This window comes from Agelaius tricolor, unplaced genomic scaffold (genome assembly GCF_023055355.1).
Source record: "Agelaius tricolor isolate 1412-34295 unplaced genomic scaffold, bAgeTri1.0.p SCAF_2, whole genome shotgun sequence".
Lineage (NCBI taxonomy): Eukaryota > Metazoa > Chordata > Aves > Passeriformes > Icteridae > Agelaius > Agelaius tricolor.
The window spans coordinates 61,315,676-61,337,637 of NW_027269262.1; the positions used below are offsets into that span (position 1 = coordinate 61,315,676).

Here is a 21,962-nt window from a genome sequence, read left to right on the forward strand (position 1 = left end):
TGTATTTCATTTATTTATTGCTTCTTCCTTGTTTTTTTTCCTTAAGAATTTAAAAGCTGTTACTTCCTGAAGTACTTATGTATTCTATGGTCTCTAATTGGGGTAAGAAGTACTTAGTGTGACTCCATTTGACAGGTTCTTTTCAATTTAAGAAAGAAAAAGCTTTGATGTTCTGCATAACATGATTTACTAAATGTCACAATAAATTTAAAATTGAAATGATATGTATGAAATATCGTCATCTTGGGAATATTCTGGAGATGCTCTGCATGAATCAGAAAAAATAAGGAACCAAATAATTTCTGTTTTATGAAAATACTATTTACCAGTGTCTTTAGTTCTTAAAATGAATGAATAGATTTGCTTTAAGAAAGGAAGTGTCTTTTATTAAGTCAAATATTTTTGACTCAAAGACTCCTTTTGAATAGTATCTTTTCCCTGATTTTTAGGGAATTTCACAGGCAAAAAGAAAGGTAGGGTGCCTTTAATATTATTTTCTTTTCCTTAAAATTAGTTGCTTTTTGCTTTGTTTGAAAACTTTATGCTCTTGGAATTTAAAAAATCATTACTTTTATTTGTGCTTTGTGCATTTATGCATGCTGTGGTGATTAGCTGTGACTAACAGCATTGCTTGCTTTGTGCAAAATGATTACTTACATACATAATTTTCCATTCATAAGTTTTTAAAACACTTGTTGATTTCCTCTTCCCTATGCAGTTGCCATTGTTGCTGTCTAATGCTGGCTCTACGATAGTTTTTACTTTAGTAGACATTTGCTTCAAGGATTATTAGTTATGTAGGTAGTAAGAGTTTGGGGATTTTTTCTTGGTATACATATTTTATAAAGTTAAAATAAAATAGTAACTTCTATAAATATTAAATATGTCATCACAACCAGAGTCAGGGCTTTTTTCTTCCCTGTCTGCACTCATCAGTGGTGCTCAGGGGAGCAGTAGAACCATTTATTTAACACCCACTGGCCAGAATGGAAGAATGCAAACAAATGTTATGAGGAAAAAATAACACCTCTGGTGTTATTTTCACAAGCTTTGTTTCATTAATTTTAATTTAAGAATATTTTTATACTTTTGTGTATCTATAATTTTGAGATTGAATGCTGTCCATCCAAATTGTTCAGATTGAGCAACATCAGTGAAGGACCAGGAGGTAATGTGGTAGAAACCCAGTCTGCTGTTTTTTTCTGGGGTTTTGAATAACATGCATATGATACAAATTTTCTATATTAGCATGCTCTAGAATTCTTTAATAGCAATAGCAACTGTCTTCTTAACCTCTAACCAAAATCATCCTTATATAATTTTTGTTTCTTGTTTAATTTAAAACTTCAAATTATTTTCAAAGTTAGAATATCATGTTAAAACTTAATGTTTCATAATTATCACCAAAGCACCCAAATAATATAATTTTTACATTAACTTCTAGTGTTTTATTCTCAACTGGACTTCATGGCTTACAAGGCCTTTTTGTTTATGTGTTTGGTCTAGTGCATGTTAGCTATATTAAACTGGTAAGGACTGAGGAAGAATTAAGATAGCAATCTAATTTCTTTTTCCCACGTAAAGAAAACTGGTGAAACTTTTAGCAGTTTTCACAGTGATATTTTTTTTATTAATAACTTGCTTAGTCTTGCTTATGTAGAAAAATGCGGCTTCCATATCAGGTTCTGATTTTGGAAAAGATATTTGCAAGATCAGAGGTATTCTCTAGAGATGTCTTCAAAATGCATGCAAAGAATTTCTTAATAATGAGGATTACAATTGATTTACTTTTTCTAATAGAAATAACTTGGTTTTCCATATAAATCTAGTTGTCTTGGAGCTTGAATATCTTTGCATGATTATTAAATTCTTTAAATCTTTTAATGTCTAGTTTGAAATATCATTTATAAGGATATAGGTTTGTACTGGAGCAGGTAGAGCTCTTACTTCTTGACATGCCTCTAAGCATTTAGGCCACATTGCAACATAGATAAGGAAAGGAAACAATGCTGGTGAAATACTTTGATGAAATACTGTATCTCACCATCCCCCTCTTCAGCTCCTGACACACAAATAGATGGCCTTTTTATTAATCAGATTTGTAAAACATATGATTGACTGGAAATGGCCTGGGTATGCTTTTAATAAAGGAGTGATGTATGACAAATCCTCTAGACCTGGACTCTAACAGCCTGCGTCAGCACTGGTATTTGGTTTGAAGAGCTGGTACTGTGACTTGCTGCACCGCCCAGGTCCCAAGCTGCAGCCCAGGGATCTATGTGGAAGAACAACATACTGGTTTTGATGGGAAGTTCTGCTCTGGAAGTGGCTGATTTCCATAAGCAATGACCAGATTTGGTGGTGGGTCATTATCCTGGAAAGTTTGGGCACCACTGATTTGGAAAACACTGTTGAGATAGAGGTGTGCTTCTGTTAGCATGAATTCCATCTGTCCAAATAAGAGGTAGACATATGTTTTCTGCTGTTAGAAAAAGCAATTTTTTGTCTTGAGTAAGGAAGTGTCTTGGAAGATTCCTTTTATTTTTGTACAGACGCTTATGCTACAGAAGAACTGAGTGGGATTTCTTTGAATAAAAATAGGGGTTTTTAATATGGAGACTAACTTACATAATACTGGAAATAGTTTAACATGGAAGAAGTGACAAACACTTTCAAACTCAAGCTTAAAACTTGACAAACACATTTACTTCCTGCATTCCTTGACTTCACTTCATTTATGTGTTCCAAGAACATCCTACATTTTCAGAATGTGAAAGTTGTCTTCAGTCCTTATTTCATCAAATTGCTCAAATTACTTCAGAAAATATAATACATAACAACTCATTAATGAGTTAAGATTTGGTATTTTAAAATGTATTGAATGTTTTTATATTTTTTGTTTAATGTAGAAAAATTATCTGACTACTGATGAAGTAGATCCATATACTCAGGGATTATCTCTTCCTATTGATGAGCGAAGATCTGCCAAGGTAAATATATTAAGGAAATTAATTAAATGGAGTATAACTTGAAAATGTACCTGGATGTTCAAACTATTACAGGAAAAATATTTCTACTTAAGTTTTTTTTGTTTGGTTGGGTTTTTTCTTTTTTTTCTTACACAAATGAATGTTTTTGGAGGTGGCAAATAGTAATAATTCTCAGAAAAGTCTGTTCCTTCAATTTTTTAAAAAAAATTTGAACCTAGGTTACCTGTATTCATAAGCTTTAGATATTTGGTTTTTATTATGTAGACAAAATTGTATACTGATACTAGTTTGAGGTTTGCTACCTCTGATCCACACTTTTATAGCACTTGATCTGTTCAAAACCTCTAGTGATTGCTCTTGAGTTTTGTTCAGTAATCATTATTGCTCTGATCTCCTGCCTGCATGCTGTTGGCCTTATAGTCCCAATTTCTTTCTTGTGTTTGCTTGTAAATTGATCCATGAAGTTGAATTAGAAGAAACATTGTAATTTATCAACAATTTATTAATATTTTTTTTGGTGACAAATACTACCGTTTGGTTGTTAAGATTGGTCATAGCACTGCAGAGATTCGAGGCAATAAGATAACCTGTGTTGCTGGAGGAGGACCAGGCATTTGTGTGGAGAGCTTTGTGGATAATTGGCTAGCTGAGAAAGGCCACTTTGATGTGATACCATTGGATAAGGATAGGGGAAACAAGCTGGGGATTAAGTAGTCAGTGTCCAATCACTGACAAGGATCATGGTGACCTTTGCTGCAACATGAAGATGGGGGAGAAAGTCTTTTGCCAGAAAAATGAAGATAGCCTAGGTAGAATAGCCACAGGAATGTAAACATAGAAACAAAATAATCATTAGAGCATAGAAGTAGGTGTGGTTGATTCATGTGTGTTTTAACCAATAATGAGCTCAGCTTTGCAATATGTATAAGCTTCATTAACACCAATATAAATATGTGTGAGCTATCAATAAACTTTGAGATTTGTTGTTCACGCATATTGTGTGCTGCCGTTCTTCCACCGATCCCGACACGTTTGCACTTTTGGAAGTTGTGTTGGTTTTTGATTTTGTTCTTAACTTTGTTGCCTTCAAGTTGCACTGTTGGTCAGTGTTTGGGGCTGTGCTGACACTGCAGTCTGGTGCAAGACTTCCGCTGTGGCATGGGTTGGCCTTGCCCTTGTACTTAAACTTTTGCCCCGCTGGTGCTCTTGGTTTGGCTGTAGGAGGAGCCAGGTGAGAACTCAAAGTGAAAATTGCTTTTATGAAAAAGCCCTAAACTCCAAGTTATACAAATGTAAAAAGGAGGCAGCAAGAATGAAACACCCAGGAAGAGGGAAAGGACTCCTCAGGGGCAGCATGCATGGGTACTGAGTTTATGTTAGCTGCAGGTTCTCATGAACTTTGGATTAACCTTTGCAAGTATGTGTGCTGAAACACTGAAAAAGAAAGTATGTTTGATTATTCTGTGGAAACTAAAGGTGTATTTGTACTGGAAACATGTCTTGCCATTGATAGGCTTATATCAGCTCTGTGCAGGTGTGTTGCACCCTTTTTAGCCATCTATTTGCTGCTCTTGCACAACCTAAAAGCTGCCAGGAGATGTCACACTGTGCCCTGTTAATCAGTTGGCCTCTGGGCAGAATATTGAGAGGTTAACATTTGCATTTTGGTTTGCTTTATTAGGTCAAATGTGCAGTCACATAGCATATTGAATTTTCTGCTGAGTGTTTTGCCATCTGTTGAAGACAGTGCAGCTTTTGTGGCTGTCTGCATGCTTTATATTGTTGCTGTTACAAAACCTAGAGAAAACTTTTTTTTTCCCTTGGAAAAAACCTCAAAAAAATGAAACAGTTTTGGAGAGGATTAGTCTAATCTGTGAAATTTCTAGCAATCTGGTATTTATGTGGTGGTTGAGATATAAATTATTTTAAATTTGTTCATGAGAAAGTAAATTTATGTGTGATGCTCAGATTTTGTAAATACGTTTGCTTTATTATTGGAAAATGCTGCAGTGGAAAAGAGCCTCATTCATAATATTGTAGTATAATTCTCTTTTTCTTTTATATGATTGTTGGAATGAAGTTGTATAAGAGACACCCCATGCTCTAAACAGGGAAATCAAGAAATAATACAAATTAGAATTTTCTTTGTCTGGAGACTTTTCATATTATATTTCATAATATATTTCATATTATATTATCAGGCTGTTGGTGTACAATTCATGTACATTTTTAGACCTGAGAAAGCTGATTATAAATGTTATCATGTTTGCAAAAGCAGCTAGGACGACAAACATAGATCCTGTTTTTCTTGATTTTCCTTGCATTCTTCACACTTTTGACTTTTTGCAGTCCATTTAACTGCTTGTTTGAATTTGACAGTTCAAATTGGAATTGATACATCTTATCTACACTCAGATTTGTTATCCTGCATTAATTGTGAGGAGGGGAAAGTCACAACTAATGTTAAAGAAAGAAATGGTGTGTTTGAAAATCAGCTGTAAATACATTCAGATTGGAAATTAGAAGGTGATTCCTAATTGTTGGAGTGAGGCTTTGGTAAACTTTGGAATAGGCTTAACAGGAGGAAACCTACCTGGTTTTATAGATGGACCTTGATACACAGTAGTGTCTCTGAGGATTAGACTTTGTGCCCAAGAAGCTGACTTCTGCTTACAGATTTCAGATTAAGAGAAAGTGCTATGCCAAGAGAAAATTAACTAAAACCTCAAAGTAATTCAAGCCTTTCTTGTACATCACAAAGAATGTGAAGGGGCGAGGCAGGGCAAACACACAGTTTGCATTTATTCATTTAGTACTGCAGTTCTATGAAGTTAAAAGCTACTAAAAATGCAAAATTATGATGCCCTTTTCAATGCCTATTTTAGGAGAGATTACGTCTTGAAAGAAACAAGGAGTACAATCAATATCTCAGGGATAAAGAAGAATGGAATGAAAGGCTAAGGAAATTAGGGAAGAAAAACAGAGAGGTAATTTAATTTTATAGTTTTATCATTGACTCAGACATACAAAGTCAGACAAAATACACAAATAATGTTGTTCAATTAGGCTGCATTTTTATTTATGCATCTAAGCAAGTCCTGGTTACAATTCACATGGTGCAGTTTCTGGTTCCTGCTTCCATCATGTCTGTCTGGTAGAAGGATGCTTTCATTTGCATTATTCTGAAGCAAATGCTTTCATTATTCTGATGCTTTCTGTGTCTGAAGCAAATCCCTGGGTTGTTTTTGATGATAAAAGTGATATCCAAAAAGCTATCTACTTGAACAAAATACTGAACTCCACATAGTGTTCCTTAGCTTTTGTTTGTAGATGCTTTTTTCCTCTGTCATGTAGAAAGCCAGGCAAGTGTAGCAGCCATACAGAATATGGAGCTGTACATTTGTGAATAAAAATCAAGAAGTCTTTACTGCTGAAAGTGAACTAGACATAGTCTAGTCCAGTTCTGAGCTGAGGCCTTTGATTTGTATGGCAGTAAGCAGCTAGGAACACACACACACACACACATATACAGACCCTCCTCTGTTGGAAGGGGGAGAAAATCAAAAGAGTGAAAGTGAGAAATAGTATAGATTGAGTTAAAGACAGTTAATAGGTAAATTAAAAGCTGCTCACACAAGCAAAGCAAAGCACACCAAGGAATTCATTCACTTCCCCTGGGCAGGCAGGTGTTCAGCCATCCTCAGGAGAGCTGGGCTCTGTCACAGGCAGCTGTGACTTGGCAAGACAAATGCCATACTCAGAATGTCCCCCTTCGATTATGGTGAGCATGACCCCCTAGAGAGTGAATATCCCTTTGGTCAGTTGGGATCAGCCATCCTGGATGTGTCCCTTCCCAACTTCCCATGTACCTGCAGCCTCCTTGCAGGTGGGGCAGTGTAAGAAGCAGAAAAGCCCTTGACAGTGTTAGTGCTATTCAGTAGGAATTAAATTATCACTGTCTTATCACCACTGTTTTCAGCACAAATCTAAAACGTAGCCTCATACAAGCTACTATGAAGAAATTATTCCCAACCAAAACAAGTGCAACAGCCTGTGGGATTTTTAGGTCTGATTGGCAATGTTGTGAGACTCTATTTTAGTAATCTGGAAGCAATAGATTGATCTGTAAAATCTTCTTAACTTTAAAATTTTGTCTAGAATAGGTAAATTTCCTTTTTAAAATATTTTTGTTTAGTGATGGACTGTAAGAATTTGGGACTCTCATCTAGTGAAAGTTTTTAGAACATTTAGAAGAAAGGTTTAAGAAGTCCTTCCCCTTCCTTTAATATGAAAATTCTAAAGTGTACAGTAGTGTGAAAGCTAGGTCATTTTATAAAAGACCTTGTGTTTGTACCCAAAGCAGCTGGAAGTTTGTCCTCCTTACAACAGTTGGCAAGTGCAAATCCCCCTGTATTTGTAATTTTTGTCTAGAAGAATGTTTCTTGTCTATCTCTGGAAAGATTGTTTTGTCATGAGAAACATCTTTTCCTTCAAGTGCACTTGAGTTTCATATAGTTGAAAACTGTTTTAATTTGTGAAGGCATCTATAAGGCAGCATTCAGGCTTCTTTTAGATGTTGGAATTCAATATCTCATTCTTACTTCCTTCTTCAAGGTTTGAAGTGCTACACAGCAGTGATCCCTAGGAAATATTGGCAAAAGTGTAGCTTATTTTTGTGCAACTGAATCTAAAAATATCTAAAATTTTTCTACATGTTTGGGCACTTACATTTCCTAAGCTGACTTACCTAATGAAATCTATCAAAAGTTTTTCTTTTTGCTTTATTTGTCATCCATTTTGACCTTTAAGTTGCATTTTTATTATTCTGGTTAGAAACAATTTTACTATCAGAAAAGAACAAACAGGAAAAAAAATTGTTAGGATTTGTTTGGGTTATGCCATGTCTGAGGTGTATTTAACTTGGAGTGAGAGTCAAATTATATATGTGATGTCCAAAATTTGATCCAACAGTTTAGATAGTCATAGGATAAATCCTACTCTGAGTAGTGTTATCTTCACAGTTTAGATTAGGCTGGTCAGGCTTTATTTGGTGGAGTTTTGAAAGGATGGAGAATCCACAGTCCTGGACAACTCATTCCACTGCTTTAAATGCTTGATCTGAACTTCTGTCCCTCTGTATCCCATTGGGATTTTCCTTTGCTGCAACTGTGGCTGTTGGTTGTTTGAAAGCCATGAATACTGGTATCTCTGTAACCACCTTTTACACAGGGACTGCAATTACTACTTCCTACACACCCTCCTTAATCTTTTTCCAGGCTGAATAACCCCAACTCTGCCAGCTTCTCCTTTAACAGCTCAAATGCCATCTCAGTAGCCACCCTCTGCACTTTCTCCAGGTCATCAGCAGAGACTGGGCACACTACACCAGAACCTAAATATTAGATAAATACTGAGCAGAGGAGGATCACTTGCCTTGACCTGCACAGATCCTGCAGCCCAGGGTGTGGTTGGCAGTCACCACTGCAAGCATGCTCTGCTGCCTCATGCTCAGCTCCTTGCCCATGATTAACCCAGGCCTTTTTCTGCAGAGCTGCTCTTCAGGTGCTCAGGGCCCAGCCTGTCCTGGTGCATGGCACTGTTCTGTCTCAGATGCAGAGCTTTGCCTTGGCATTTGTTGATTTTCACGAGCTTTTTGTCAGCATGTTTCTCCAGTTTGTCAAGACCCTTCTGAGTGGCAGCCATATCCTCTAGGATATTGATCCTTCTTCCCAGTTTGGTGTCATTTACATCCTTAATTTATTTTTCACTAAATATTGGAAAGTATGAGTTAGTGTTGTCTTTATTCTATACCAGAATGAATAGATCAAAGATTAGTACATAGAAATACTACAGGGTTTATGCAAAACCATTGTGGTTTTAAGGACTGTGTATTGAACACTAGTCCAGAGTGTCATAGGGTTGTTTTTTATTTGCTTAACTACCCTGTTGCAGACATGTTTTATGAAAAATCTTTTCATTAAGATCTTTTCTCTTGAAAAGCTGAGAAGCTTCAGAAACGAAATGTGAACAATAATTATCTGTTGCTGTAAAATGTAACAGGTGCATCTTTGATTGGTTTCATGTAGTAGTTTTTAATTAATAGATAGTTACAGTTTAGCTGTCTCAGACTCTCTAGTCAGTCACAAGATTTTATTATCATTCCTTTCTATTCCTTGCTAACCTTCTGATGACATCCTTTCTTCTATTCTTTTAGTAGAGTTTTAGTATATAATTTTCTTTTAATACAACATATATCATAAAATAATAAATCAACCTTCTAAAACATAAAGTCAAGATTCTCGTCTCTTCCCTTGTCCTGAGACCCCTGCAAACACCACCACACTATCCTTTCTCATAATGACATTTCCTGAGGAGTAAGAAATAGATTAAGAAATGCTCAGGTTAAAAGGCTGTGCTTGTAGGTAAGAACTATTACAGACTTGCCTGAATCTGGATAGAATGAAGATACCTAGTCTCTTGATGAAGTAAAGATTGAAGTGTTTTTTTGATTCTTTGCACCTCAAAAACTGAAGGTCAGATTGGAGTTCATAAAAGATCTGTCCAGTATTGATAGCTTTTCTTCTGAAAGACATTAGATAAAAGGAAGACTACATTTTTTTCCCAAGAAAAATGAATAAGACCCTAGATGTTAAGCCCTTCTTGAAGTATTTTCCTTGCTCACCTCTTGCCTTTCTTTTGTTTTGGGTTTATTTGAAGAAATACAAAACTAAGGTTTTACTCAATGTGATTTGTTTATATTCAACTCTCAATATTGTTTCCATTAAACAGAATGAGATGCACAGGAATAAAACACCTATTGCTGTTACCAGGCTCCAGCCAGAATTACATGCAGAAGTCCAGCCCTGTAATAGAGGTGCAGAACCTCCCAAGAAGGATGCTTTTACTTCCACAGACCGTTGTGAAGAGCTGCTAAATAAGAGATGGCTGGAGGAAGACAGGTACCACAGGTTAGATGATGAGGTTGAATTGAGAAGTCGACTATTAAATAAAAGATTTGATGAGGATTTGGGTGTTCCCAATCAAAGACATCATGGATTTACTAGCCAATCTGTAATTCCTACTAGGAAGCATCACAGAATTGATGAAGATGGTGATTTTGGTAGAAGATACTACAGAGTGGACTATGATCCTGAGACAAATGCAGAAATGGACCCTAGATTTAGATCTGAAAGCACCTATGACAGAAAAACTCCCCGGGGTTTTTATGCTGAAAGGTATTCTTAAAATCTGTTATCTCTATTCTGCTATTCTGTTTTCTCCTTTATTTCTGTAGTGCTTGCTGATGGCCATGGTTTACTCACTTTAAATATTAAAGAAGATTCCCATGTGAGAGCAGGATTTTTGTAAGTACTTTTGTACTTACAAAAAGGGCCTTTGCAGTAATGTATAGAAAAGATGTTGAAGAATTGGATCATTTGCTAAGACTATACGTGTATTAAGAGGCATTTTATATGTCACAGCAAACCAAGGATACTACAGAAATTACTCCAGAAGTAGCAGTCCACAATTCATTTTTATGAAGAGTGGTTTGCCAGAAAATGTATTTGAATGCAAACCCCTGCACTGAGAACCCAATGTTACCTCTGTTTTATTAGTCTGTAATAGTTACAGCTAGTCAGTATTCAGTTCAGATTCCAAAATTGGTTTGAGCTTCAATTTTTGGAATGTGTGACTATGTGTAAAAAATGTAAAAGTCTATTTTTAAAAAATCCTCTTTTTTCCTCCATGTCTTGCTAAATGACAGGCTTTAAGCATCTGTGTAATTGAACCAAATCCTGATGGTTTTAATAGGTACTAATCTCTGTAATAACTACACAGTTTGAATAAGAATTTATGAAAGCCCAAACCAAACAAAAGAGGGTGTCTTATATAAATCATTCAGGGGGATAACAGATACTGTGTACTGTTCAGTATTAAATAGTCTTTACTGTGTTAACTGATACATCAGTTGGGTTACTTTGACATAAATTGTTAATCTTTCTCTTCTAGCTTACTCATTTAAAAGAAAAAAAAAAAGTTTAGCCTTCCTAGTCATCCAGGGTTTGGCATTCTGGCCACCTTTAGGTATTCCATTGCAAGAACTGGTTGCTTTTAAAACCAGATGGCTTGTGTGAAACAGCACCAAACTTGAAATTTGTTTATACAGCTAAATAAAGCAGTAAATTTATTGTAAATAAATTTTCAAATTATATTTTAAAAGTGTTAATTTGTTCCCTTTCCAGGTCTTGGGAACATGAGTGTTGTAGTTATTTTTATTTGTGTTAAGCCTGTTACCAGAATTATTTTCCTGCAATTGCTTCAGTGAAGGAACCACCAGTGTTCTTCCTTTGCAGGGCAAAAGAAACACTTTTTCTTTTTTCTAGAATTAACACTTAACAAAGACAAATTGTACCATTCTCAACAGTGTTGAATATTACTATTATGTTTTGTTGTTAGTGGCTGGTGGATGGTTTAAATGATCTTTTGAGTCGTTGTTTACAGGGATAATTTTCTGGATAGTACACAAGTTAATAACTGGGGGAGGGGAAATGCTCTTCTACTAGAAAAGCGTCTTCTGAATTCAGTGAACTCCTATTTCTTTTCCAGTTTCAAATGTCAAGAGAGTTAGAATAATTTTTCTCCAAAAATAGCTCTTGATATTCTTTCTCAGCCTTTAAAAAAAGTAATCGTAAAGGAAGTAAGTCTGTGGAAAAAATGAAATGTCTAGAAGTAGTTGGGAGAGGCAGACTCTAATAAATGTGTTATTGCTAAGTTTCAGACTGTGTGTTCTGGTGTGCTTCTAAAAAGCAGGTATTCATTCAATGTTTCTGAAAAAGACTAGCCAATGGAAACAGTGGTTAAATAGACAAGAGGAACAAGATTGTCTGTTTTCTGCTGAGATTCAGAGAAGAGACTGCAAACTTCAAAATTTCTTCCATTCTGTAGTGTATTATTGGTAGAAATGAGTAAATGAGGTTTTAGGATAGAGTGGGCTTGTCCTATAGCTTTTCAGAAAGAAAAACAATTAGAAGCTTAACTTTGGTGTCTAACAAAGACATTCAAAATATTTTTGAAACTAACAGCAGTATTTAATTCTGTGTTAGTTAATACTCAGAGGGATGTCCTCTTTTTATTAGGTAGCTGTTTGCCACTGTCTAATGCAGTTGGACACACAGTCTATTATTTAAATAAAAGTAATCATTTGATAATGTTTCAGGGTTTACTTTGTTTTGCAAAGAATTTATATAGAACTATATAAATAAAATATCAGCAAGTATGGTGTTTGAACTAACAGTAGACATCAAATTGAATATTAGTAGACTAGTTTTTAGTTATTCCAGAAATGATGGATGGTGCTTATAAATATCTGTGACTAATATATCACCAGGCAACCTATGAGTTATTTGGAGAGACCTCTGAAACTGCTTTATCTCCAGTTTTCTTTTAAAAGACAATAGAGAAGACAGTCTTATCTTTGCTGTTGGCAGATGTGGTGCATCTTCTTAAAAGAAGTTGCTGGACCATTACCTGAATTCCCTGAACAAGATTGTTTGGGGGTTTTTGTGTATATTTTCTATTAATGAATTATTATTGAAAATTTAATTTTCAGTATTTCTTTATTAAATGTGTTTTTTAATCTAGTACTTCCTTCTCCTTTGAAAGAAGCTCCACTTAACCTCCTATGAAGTAAATTCATTCTCTTCAAGGAGGAACTTCTCTGTTAGTGACAGCTCAGCTTCTGAGGAGTTAGCATTTTTTTTTCTACATTTCAGGCAAAGTCAAGTTTAAACACACTGGATTCATGATCGATGATAAATTCAAAAGGAGGCATATTTTTATTTGCTCTACTGAAGTTCTTAGGTTTTTTATGGAGTTTATTAGTTTGGAGAGGCAGGTATTCATAACAGGGCTTTTCAGAAGGGTTTCTGTTTTGATGGAGGCACAAGGTCTGTGGCATATTTCAAGAAACAGAAATGGTGACCGGGAAATGAGAAGAATTGCAAAATGTTTTAGTTCTTAGGAGTGGAATGCTTTAGTCCATCCCCAGCTGTCAAGTCTGTCCTGTAAACAGGAGACAGCAGCTTCTTGATTGAATTGGGCCAACATGTCTGGGCCTGCCCTGCTAAGCTGGCTTCTTTTTACAAAAACAGGTTGCCTCTTAAATGTCAAGGTTTGTTTTTTTGCTTCCTCCCTTACATCCTTTCATTACACTGGAGATTTGGCTTTCTATGTCCTGGCTCTGTTTCAGTCTTATGTGACCAGCGTTGTAAGGAATTGATTGATTGTTGTCATAAAGATGAACTTGATCGTGAAAGATCATTTTATGACAAGAGGATAAATGTTCTTTCATGTTGTTCTGGTGGGTTGTTAAGATGCCAGATCAATGTTTAATAACATGCTTGCATCCTTTTGCCTTTGATTATTGACTTCTATTTAAATTAGAGATTGACAGAGCTGTGGTTATTTTTATGTAAAAAGAGGTTTTTTTCCCCCATGTTTACCTAGTTTTTGGGGTTTTTTTTTTTTTTTGTTTGTTTGTTTGTGTAATAGGAAGTTCATGGCTCTGTCAGCTCTGGAAAAAGTATAATTTTGATAGCATTTGTTAAATACTTTGTTTTTCATTGAATACCTATTTTTACCCTATTTTGTCATGATAAGTTGAAGTCCTCCTTATAAAGCCGTTATTTTGCAAGTCAAGAAAAGATCTTTTCAGGAACAGATCTCTTGTGTCTATACAATATTTGGCATCTCTGAAGTTACTTGGAGTTACTATCATATGATTTCACTTCTTATGTAGATGACTCAAATTTTAGCTCCTGAATTTTTGTGTTCACGGTGTTGCCAGTATTTTGCCTTGAACAAAAGTCACCTCACCCTTTTAAAGTCTGTCAGGTGTGTAGTGAAGTGTAGATTGTCATTGAAGCAGCTTTTCATATCTGAATTGGCTGTTTAACCAGACTTGGCCAATAGCTGTGTGCCAAAACCTGTTGAAGACTTTGCTGGCTCCTGGGGATTAAGAGCAGCAAGATCTGTTTCAATTAATGCGGTGTGAGTGTCAAAAGCCCTTTAGCTTTCAAAACTCTTAACTGGGCTCATTAGATAAGGGCTGCAGGAAAGCAGGCTTGGGAATTCACATTCCAGACAGAGAGCTGCCCTGACAGTGCTAGCAAAGTGAATTATTTCTAGAATATTTTGTGGTATTTTCAGGACTGGTTCTGTTGTCCAGTGTGCATTCAGGCAGCAAACGCATTTGCACAAAACTGCTGAACCTTCCATTTCAGATTGGCTGTTCCTGGGCAAGCATAGCTGAGTATTTTCTATTTCTTTAAGGCCCTATCTGAATGAAATGGTAAGAGATGCACCTGCAGATTATGAAGATGAATTAAAGGAGAGAGCACGTGTGCGGCCGTTGTCAAGAACTGGAGATTCTAGGTGTGGTATATCGTGTACTTTTCTGATAATTGCACTGCAAAATCATGGTGAGATGAAAATACTGAGTTCAAATCCTAAAATATTGTCTGAAGTGCCTGATAGTTTTTCCTGCAGCTAGAATATAGTATAACAAGACATGTTTCCTCTGAAAATGGCCATTGAAACTTGCATGCCAGTTTTCTTTTTGAATTAATAGAGCACTTATTCTCCAACAGAGGACTTTTATTGAGTCAAATACTGTGGAATCCTGTTTTCATAGTAGTTTTAAAATTTCTTTTCTTCCTCTTGTCTTGGTTTTGCACACCCTGAAATGATCTAAGTGGGTGAGGCAGAAGCAGAACACTTGGAAAGTCCTTACATAAAGTCTTGACTGGCACCATTCAGTCTGTCAGCATGGGTGAAGTGCTCAACTGAGTCAGTTTTTCTGATGGCTTCAGAAACCACAGGCAAATGGGAATTGTGAGAAGTGCCTTTTTGCCAAGCAGTTTCTTTTTTTGCTTGGGATATTCTTTGGATTGTAGGAAAACTGTCTGTCACAAATGTGTCACATAGTGATGCAAGTGAGTCTGTCATAGTTCCCACAGACTGTGTAGGAAATTCTTGAGTTTGATCACTATTTTCCTTTTTTCCTTTGCCAGAAATCAGATGCAGATTAGTTCTTCAGCTAGTGAACAGGCCAAGTCTGCAGGTGAAAGGCGATATGCAACAGGCCTCGTTCTTGGTATGTATAAAAACCTCACTAATAACACTGAATTAGCCTTTCTTTGCATATGTGTCTTGGTTTGAAAGGACAAGTGTCTGCTAAGGAAGGCAGGAGCCTTCCCTGAACTGGAAAATGTAAACCCCCTCCCTCCAAATTGTTATAAATTTGAAATTAAGGGGAGCTCTCAGGCAAAGATATGGGAGCAGGAATAACAGTTCTTTGTTAGGAAAGAAAATAAAAATGAAATAAACAGTGCGGTAATACAAAACAATACCGACAGAGTCAGAATACAACCTGACACCCTGTTGGTCAGGATGTTGGTAGCAGTCCAATTGAATGGTGGCTGCAGCCCTCCTGGAGTGTCAGGTGTGGTTCTGTTGGAGCAGGGATCCTGTAGAAGGGTGGAGTTTTCCTCTGAAGATCTAGTGGTGGTATAGATGGGCCTGGTCTTCCTCTGGAAATCCAGTGAAAAGGCAGCTGCTCTCTGGGAATCCAGTGGAAAGGCTGTGCTGGTGTCCCAAAATCTCAGATTATATCCAGGTAGGGATGCTTGGCTCCTCCCCCTGGGCAGAGCTTCTCACAATGGGATGCTGTAATTTTTATCAGTCATGCAGTGACACTCAGTGGCCCATTAACAGAAGATATCTCCTGGAGGGAGGATTGGTTTGTGGAAGAGATAAAGAAAACTGCCCAATTAACAGAAGATAACTGCCACACCTCTGACAGATGGCAAATAGACACATTACCTTGCAATCTAGGACAATATGTTATTTCTCCATGTGAATAGTTAAAAACTAGAAAAATGAGCATTTGTTTTTCCTTTTGCTAGTTGTCTCCAAGGCTGGTAAATAAGTGTTATTTACATAGAGAAACTAAAGCAAACCATATTCCTTTTCCCCCTTTACATAACTTACTAATTAATTTTTGACTTACTAATTAATTTAGAAGAGCCCAAGTTTCTTCTTAGATTTCATTAATATTTTAAGGCCCAGATAATGATGAAATTATTTTTCCAAAATGAAGTATGGGAGAAATCTTAACCTCTGTATTGTTAAAGGCACAGCTTTACAGTGAATTATAATTGAATCAATATGAAAAATGGTACTGTGAAAAAAAAATCTCTTCAGGAGAGATTCTGGTTATCTCTCCTGAAGCCAGAAGATTTAGCAGGAAACACTAGTATTGAGTTTAATACAGAGAAATACTGGTGAAGACATAGCATTCTTAGCTGAATTCAGGAAAATGTAAGGCAAGAATAAAAGAACTTTAGTAGTTCTTCAGATGAGAGCTTTTGAAGGCAAGCTAGCTTTGAATTATGGCAAAATAGATTAACAGTTGTCAGAATAATTTCTGTTAATTTTTTCATTTGAATTGACCTGATCTTCAAAGCTATATGTAGCTGGTCAGTTTTTTGGAACTGTTTAAAGGCAGCATTAAACCACTGGTGTCATAGGGGTCACTCTCTGGTCTGCCCAGTCATCTCAATTGAAGTAACTTGAGGACACAGAGGTGTGAATTTGTACTCCTAGCAGTCCTGGTTAGAAAACTATGTTGTGTAAAGATTAAGTAAATTCAAACTGGAATTTTTTTCAAAATGGGAGGTGATTTCAGACTCTCCCAGACTCACAAACCATGAGGTTATCTTGCACATTCTGGTCACTTTGTAGTCCCAGCACAATGCGGACTGCAAATCACAAATTTGATTTTTACATTAAAAAATCAGTTAGTCATGCATCAGGTTTTGTTGCTGTTCCTTATTTGGCTTTTGTTTTAGATTCTTTCCAGCTTCCTTCTCTTTGTTATTCAGGTCTACTTCACCAGAAGTCCAGTCAGTTTGTGTACAGAGTATCTTAAGAGTCTTTGTGTCTGATAGTCATACAATACAGAAGGTGCTGCTGATGTTTTCTGGGGTGGGTTTGTTTTTAAAATAATAGAAGACCACTGCACTTACTGGGGGGGAACCACGACAAACTAAAAGTTTTTTGTGTTCCTTAAGCTCTATGTGAGCTGTTATCACCATTTCCTTTTACATACACACATCTGTTGGTACTTTGCTAATTCTTAGCAAAGTAGTCATGGGAACCATCCTAAAAGTGGAGCAATTTACTTTCCCTCCCCATGGGTTTGACTCCCTTCAGTTTTAATGTTCAGTTTTATGCAGAGCAGTGCCTCATAATTATGGAGTGCTCTAGTGTATCTTCCTTAGGTGAACATAAGATTAAAAAAATAAAAATTTAAGTTACTTTTTTTAGTTGCTGTTGTACCAAATAGCTTTGAAATTTATAGCTTCCTTTTCCTATAAATTAGGGAAATTTATATTTTCCTACCAAAACCAGGAAAATAGTAATGAAAATCATATTGAAAATTTTAGTCTTTTTGATCATCATACTCCAAACAAATTGTCTATTAAAACTAGATATCTTTTTTGTTTTAGTCAGTAGAAATACAGTGTTTGTACAGTCTGCTGTGTTTCAGTTTCTAAATTGACTGAAAGGCAATGTTTTTGTCCAGTACCTTTAGTGTACTTTGTGGAACATTTACACAAATGTGTGGTCATTTCCATTAGGTGGTCAGGACCGAGAACTTCTTCAGAGGAGAAAGGAGAAATACAGACGAGAGCTAATGGAACAGATGGCTGAGCAGCAGCGCAATAAGAGACGGTAATGGAAAGTTCCTGTCTTTTTAAAAGATAATGGCTGAAATTTCAAGGCATTCCATTAAGTCAGTGTGGTAAGAAGCAATTTCATAACTAAGGGATTCCAGGCAGCTGAGTAATACTGCATTTAATTAAACTCATTGTCATGAGAGCTTTCGTTTTTAATGAACATATTCACAAGCTCTCAGTGGAATGAAGAAAACCCAGATACTTTTTCATTTTTACAACTGATTTTTTAGTTTCTTAAGGGTAAAGAAGCTTTAACTAAAGTAATCTTTTTTTGCTGGTACAGGATTTCTGAAGTAGTTGGCAAAGTTGAAAATTATTTTGTTTTTGCCCTCCAATTTTGGAAAGTAACCTTTCATTTTTAAAGCATTTGATCATCTGACTTATGCAGAATAATAAAATATTAATTCTTCTTTACCTACTAGTCACTATCTACTGAATTATAGTCTGGATACATAAAAACACACAGCAATATTAGAGAAGGGATGAGGAATTAAAAATTAGTTACTATTGACTCATTGTGACAAAAATTATACTATGCAGAACAAGCCTGAGCCCAGAAATTTCAAAACAGTATTTATTGCTGCACTTTTAAATCATTCATTTCAATATGTTTAATGTTAACTTCTTGAATGTGAATAAAAACTAATTTTTTAGGAATGTCCTGAAAAGTTGTAGTAAATAAGAATTGTGGTGGTTTCTCCTTTTATGGTAGTTGGATTTTTACTAGGTGAAATGGGTGATAGCCAGATACTTCTTGAGAATTCTCTGTATTTACAAATATTATATAATTTCCTTCCCTGATTGCAGAGGAATTCAAGTGGAATCATTGTCTTCTGTTTTCCTGTATTTTTGGAGTTCTTTTAAATACAAAGTTGTGAATTTGTGCTTTGAAAGAATTAATATAGTTGTTCTTGCTTTCTGATTTGATACTTTTTTTTTACAAAAACAGTGAGAAGGAACTTGAGCTCTCAGTTGCTGCCTCTGGAGTTCAAGACCCAGAAAAGCAGGTAAGAAATTTGGATTTTCTTTCATCTATATAGCCTATTATTTTTTTCTCACATGCACACTGTGGTTGCTTAGTCACACAACTCTGTGGAGTTTCTATAAAATGATAAATATTGGGCTATTTAATAGGACATCAGTGTACAACAAAATTGAAGCCCAGGATGATGAGGCTGTGTCATGGTTTAACCCCAGCCAGCAGCCAAGCCTCACGAGCAGCTGCTTGCTCACTTCTTCACCAGTGGGATGAGGGAAAGAAAGAATAGGAAGGGTAAAAGCTGGAAAACTCAAGGGTTGAGATGAAGACAATTTAACAAGGAAAGCAAAAGCTGCACACATCAGCAAAACAAAGCAAGAAATTAATTCAGAGCTACCCATGGACAGGCAGGTGTTCAGCCATCATACATCTTGGGAAGACAAACCATCCCTCCAAACATCCTCCCCTTCCTCCTTCTTTCTCCCACTTTATATACTGAGTGTGATGTCCTATGGTCTGTGTGGTGGTTTGACAGGGATTGTGTTTTTTGGATGTGTTTTTTGGGATGTTGTGTTTTGGGCCAATGGATATTCAGGCTCTAATATTGGCATTTAACCAGGCCATTTAAGACATAGACACGCCTCTGAGAACACAGGGTTAGAAGCAGAGCTCTTCAAACCATGACAGTCTGGAATATCCCTTTGGTCAGTTGGGGTTGCCTTTTCCAGCTGTGTCTCCTCCCAGCCCCCCAGCCACACCCAGGCTCCTCACCAGCGTGGCAGCAGAAAAAGCAGAGAGGTCTTGGCTCTCTTTTTATTGCCCTGCTCAGCAATAAAAAAACCACCTCTATATTATCAACTCCATGTTCAGCATAAATACAAAACAAGCCCCCCCCCCACCCCCCCCGGCTGTAAGTCATTAAACATACTTTCAGCATCAGAGGAAAATATTTTCATGGAAATTACTGAGCATTTTCTTTTGCTGTGTCCAAATAGAAATTTGATACCCACCAAGAGTGGGTATCATGGAAAGAATTACTTAGTGTCCAGTGGTAGCCTCTTAAATGCACACTGTAGTAACCTGTCTTTGGGAATGCAAAGTATGCTGCAGAAAGCTTTCTCTCAATTAAAAAAAAAGGTTGTTTTGCAGATGAGTTGATCTCATTCCAACAGTTTTTAATTTAAAATTTGTTATTTTTAAAGTGATCCATTATAGTGTTTAGGATTACAAGCATTTTTATAGGATTTTGTAAAAAGCAAGTTGTTTGGTGTCGTTTTTAAGACTTCATGCAGAGTTTCTACTGTCTCCACTTCCTTAGTAAGGTGATGATTACATGAAGAATTTTGATTAGCATGCATCCAGGAGCAGGTTGTCAGCACTAGTAACATTATTAGGAGACTGATAGTCTTGCAGAGACTGACAGAACTTGTGTGATTTGCATGTATTTGCTGTGTGCCCAAAGCCATTGCAGCTTGGGTGTGGTGGAGATGTGCTGTTCAGGATGTAGGGTGGTAACTTTCAAGCATAGACTGGTTATTAAGTTAACTAGTTACTGATTTAAATTATCACCAGTATTTTTTTGGGAATGCTTTGACACAGATTGAAACTTGTGCCATTTTTGGAGAAGGGAAGTAGAAGGGAAAGAAGGTCCTCTTTGCTAGAAAATGAAGGTGGATGAACAGCTAGCTGTAAGATGCTACTAGTCAGATCCTTGTGGGTCCCTTCCAACTCTGAATATTCTGTGAAACCATTTCTTTCTTTCTGTGAAACTTGGGAGACAGGAGACTGAGAATGCACACAAGACAAGCAATGAAGCTGAATCAAAATTCTTACTCCTAAATGGGGAGGAAAAACACCTGCCTTCACTGCATAAAGTGTCTGTCATGCTTGTTTAGTCCCTGTTTCAAACTCATTCAGCTCGGTTATCTGGCAAAAATCTGCATCTTTTTTGCTGCTTTAGTTGGTATAGAGGGGTCAGCTGGCTGATCAGGGATTCACATGGTGAAAGGTAGAGGAATAGAGGGTACAGCTGGGAGGCAGGCAGGGGAGGAGGCAGAACTGAGCAGAGGATGCTGGCTCTCCTGGCTCAGCAGGCTGCAAGGTCAGTGTAAACAGTTCTGTGTAATCAAAGCTGACTATGCAGAAGCATGCTGTGCTGCAGCACTCAATACACCATCCACATCTCAGTCAGAGTCTGCAAAGTGCCTGTTGTAGGAACAAAATTCTATCCAGAGCAAGTACACAGCATGCATAGTGTTTAAGCACTAATTTAGCTGAAAGCCTTCAATTAAGTTGAATTGCTACATTCATTAGGCATCAGTCACTGTTAGCCTTAAATTGCCTCTCAGGGAGAGATTCTAATTAGGTGCATTTCTTGATTAATTACAGGTTGGTTAAATAGCAATGCCTGATTAAGAATCTATAAAAATGTAGACTGTTGTATGTGCTGCTTGTTTAAACTGAAACAATCCCCAGGATGAACTGAGTACTCAAGTCACATCTGAAATCAGCAGTAGAGCTGAAATCTGGGGCACTTTGGGAATGCTTTCATATTAAAGTTGTTATTGTGAAAGGTTGTTTTAAATGTTCTGCAGCTCAAGACATTGGATTTGAAAAGACAAAGTCTGTAGACTTCTTTATAAAATTCAGTTGCTTTAGCTAATATCTGTTATCCAATTCTGTATTCTAGAAATTTGAAATTAAATACTATAAGCAAATACTTATGTTTAGTAGATTTTGAGAATTTGTGTCTAAACAGTGTATTCCTTGATTGGTGAGTACTAACTGCCTTGTATACACTGTCTTGCAGCTAAATGATGAGGAGGTAAAGATTTAATATTTTGTTGAAATATTTCCATATTGTAGGGTGTATGGTTTTCTGGTAGATATTAATATGTAGCTGGTTTCGGGTATTACTTTCTCCCAATGCATGTTAGTTGAAGAACTTCAATATTAGGACCAATAAATTCAGAACAAAATCTCTTTTACTTATGCAGTGTATGATTTTTTCCCCATTCTTCTATTCTATTGCCTTATTTAAACAAACATTAGAATAGTTATGCAGAGCAGTTGCTGTAAGGGATTTCTGGGTGTGATAGGATAGTTCTGAACTGACTCGCATGCCTTCACATGATTTGCTTGTTGCTTTTGACTTTTTTCTGAGGCTGACAGTTATCAATAAACATTTGCTAC

At 36.4% G+C, this 21,962-nt stretch overlaps 1 protein-coding gene across 12 annotated transcripts in view; it reads left to right on the plus strand.

Moving 5' to 3' along the window:
- The window catches only part of CSPP1 (centrosome and spindle pole associated protein 1), a 63,720-nt gene that overhangs the window by 10,078 nt on the left and 31,680 nt on the right, over window positions 1-21,962 (plus strand). For 5 of the 12 annotated variants that reach the window (XM_071420607.1, XM_071420599.1, XM_071420556.1 and 2 more), the window contains exons 5-12: window positions 450-473; window positions 2,910-2,990; window positions 5,876-5,977; window positions 9,780-10,225; window positions 14,322-14,423; window positions 15,062-15,144; window positions 17,693-17,786; window positions 18,741-18,798. In XM_071420607.1, the coding sequence (XP_071276708.1) occupies window positions 450-473; window positions 2,910-2,990; window positions 5,876-5,977; window positions 9,780-10,225; window positions 14,322-14,423; window positions 15,062-15,144; window positions 17,693-17,786; window positions 18,741-18,798 (990 nt within the window). The remainder of the gene's footprint in view (window positions 1-449; window positions 474-2,909; window positions 2,991-5,875; window positions 5,978-9,779; window positions 10,226-14,321; window positions 14,424-15,061; window positions 15,145-17,692; window positions 17,787-18,740; window positions 18,799-21,962) is intronic. The other 7 variants (XM_071420558.1, XM_071420567.1, XM_071420585.1 and 4 more) reach the window with 5 other exon arrangements.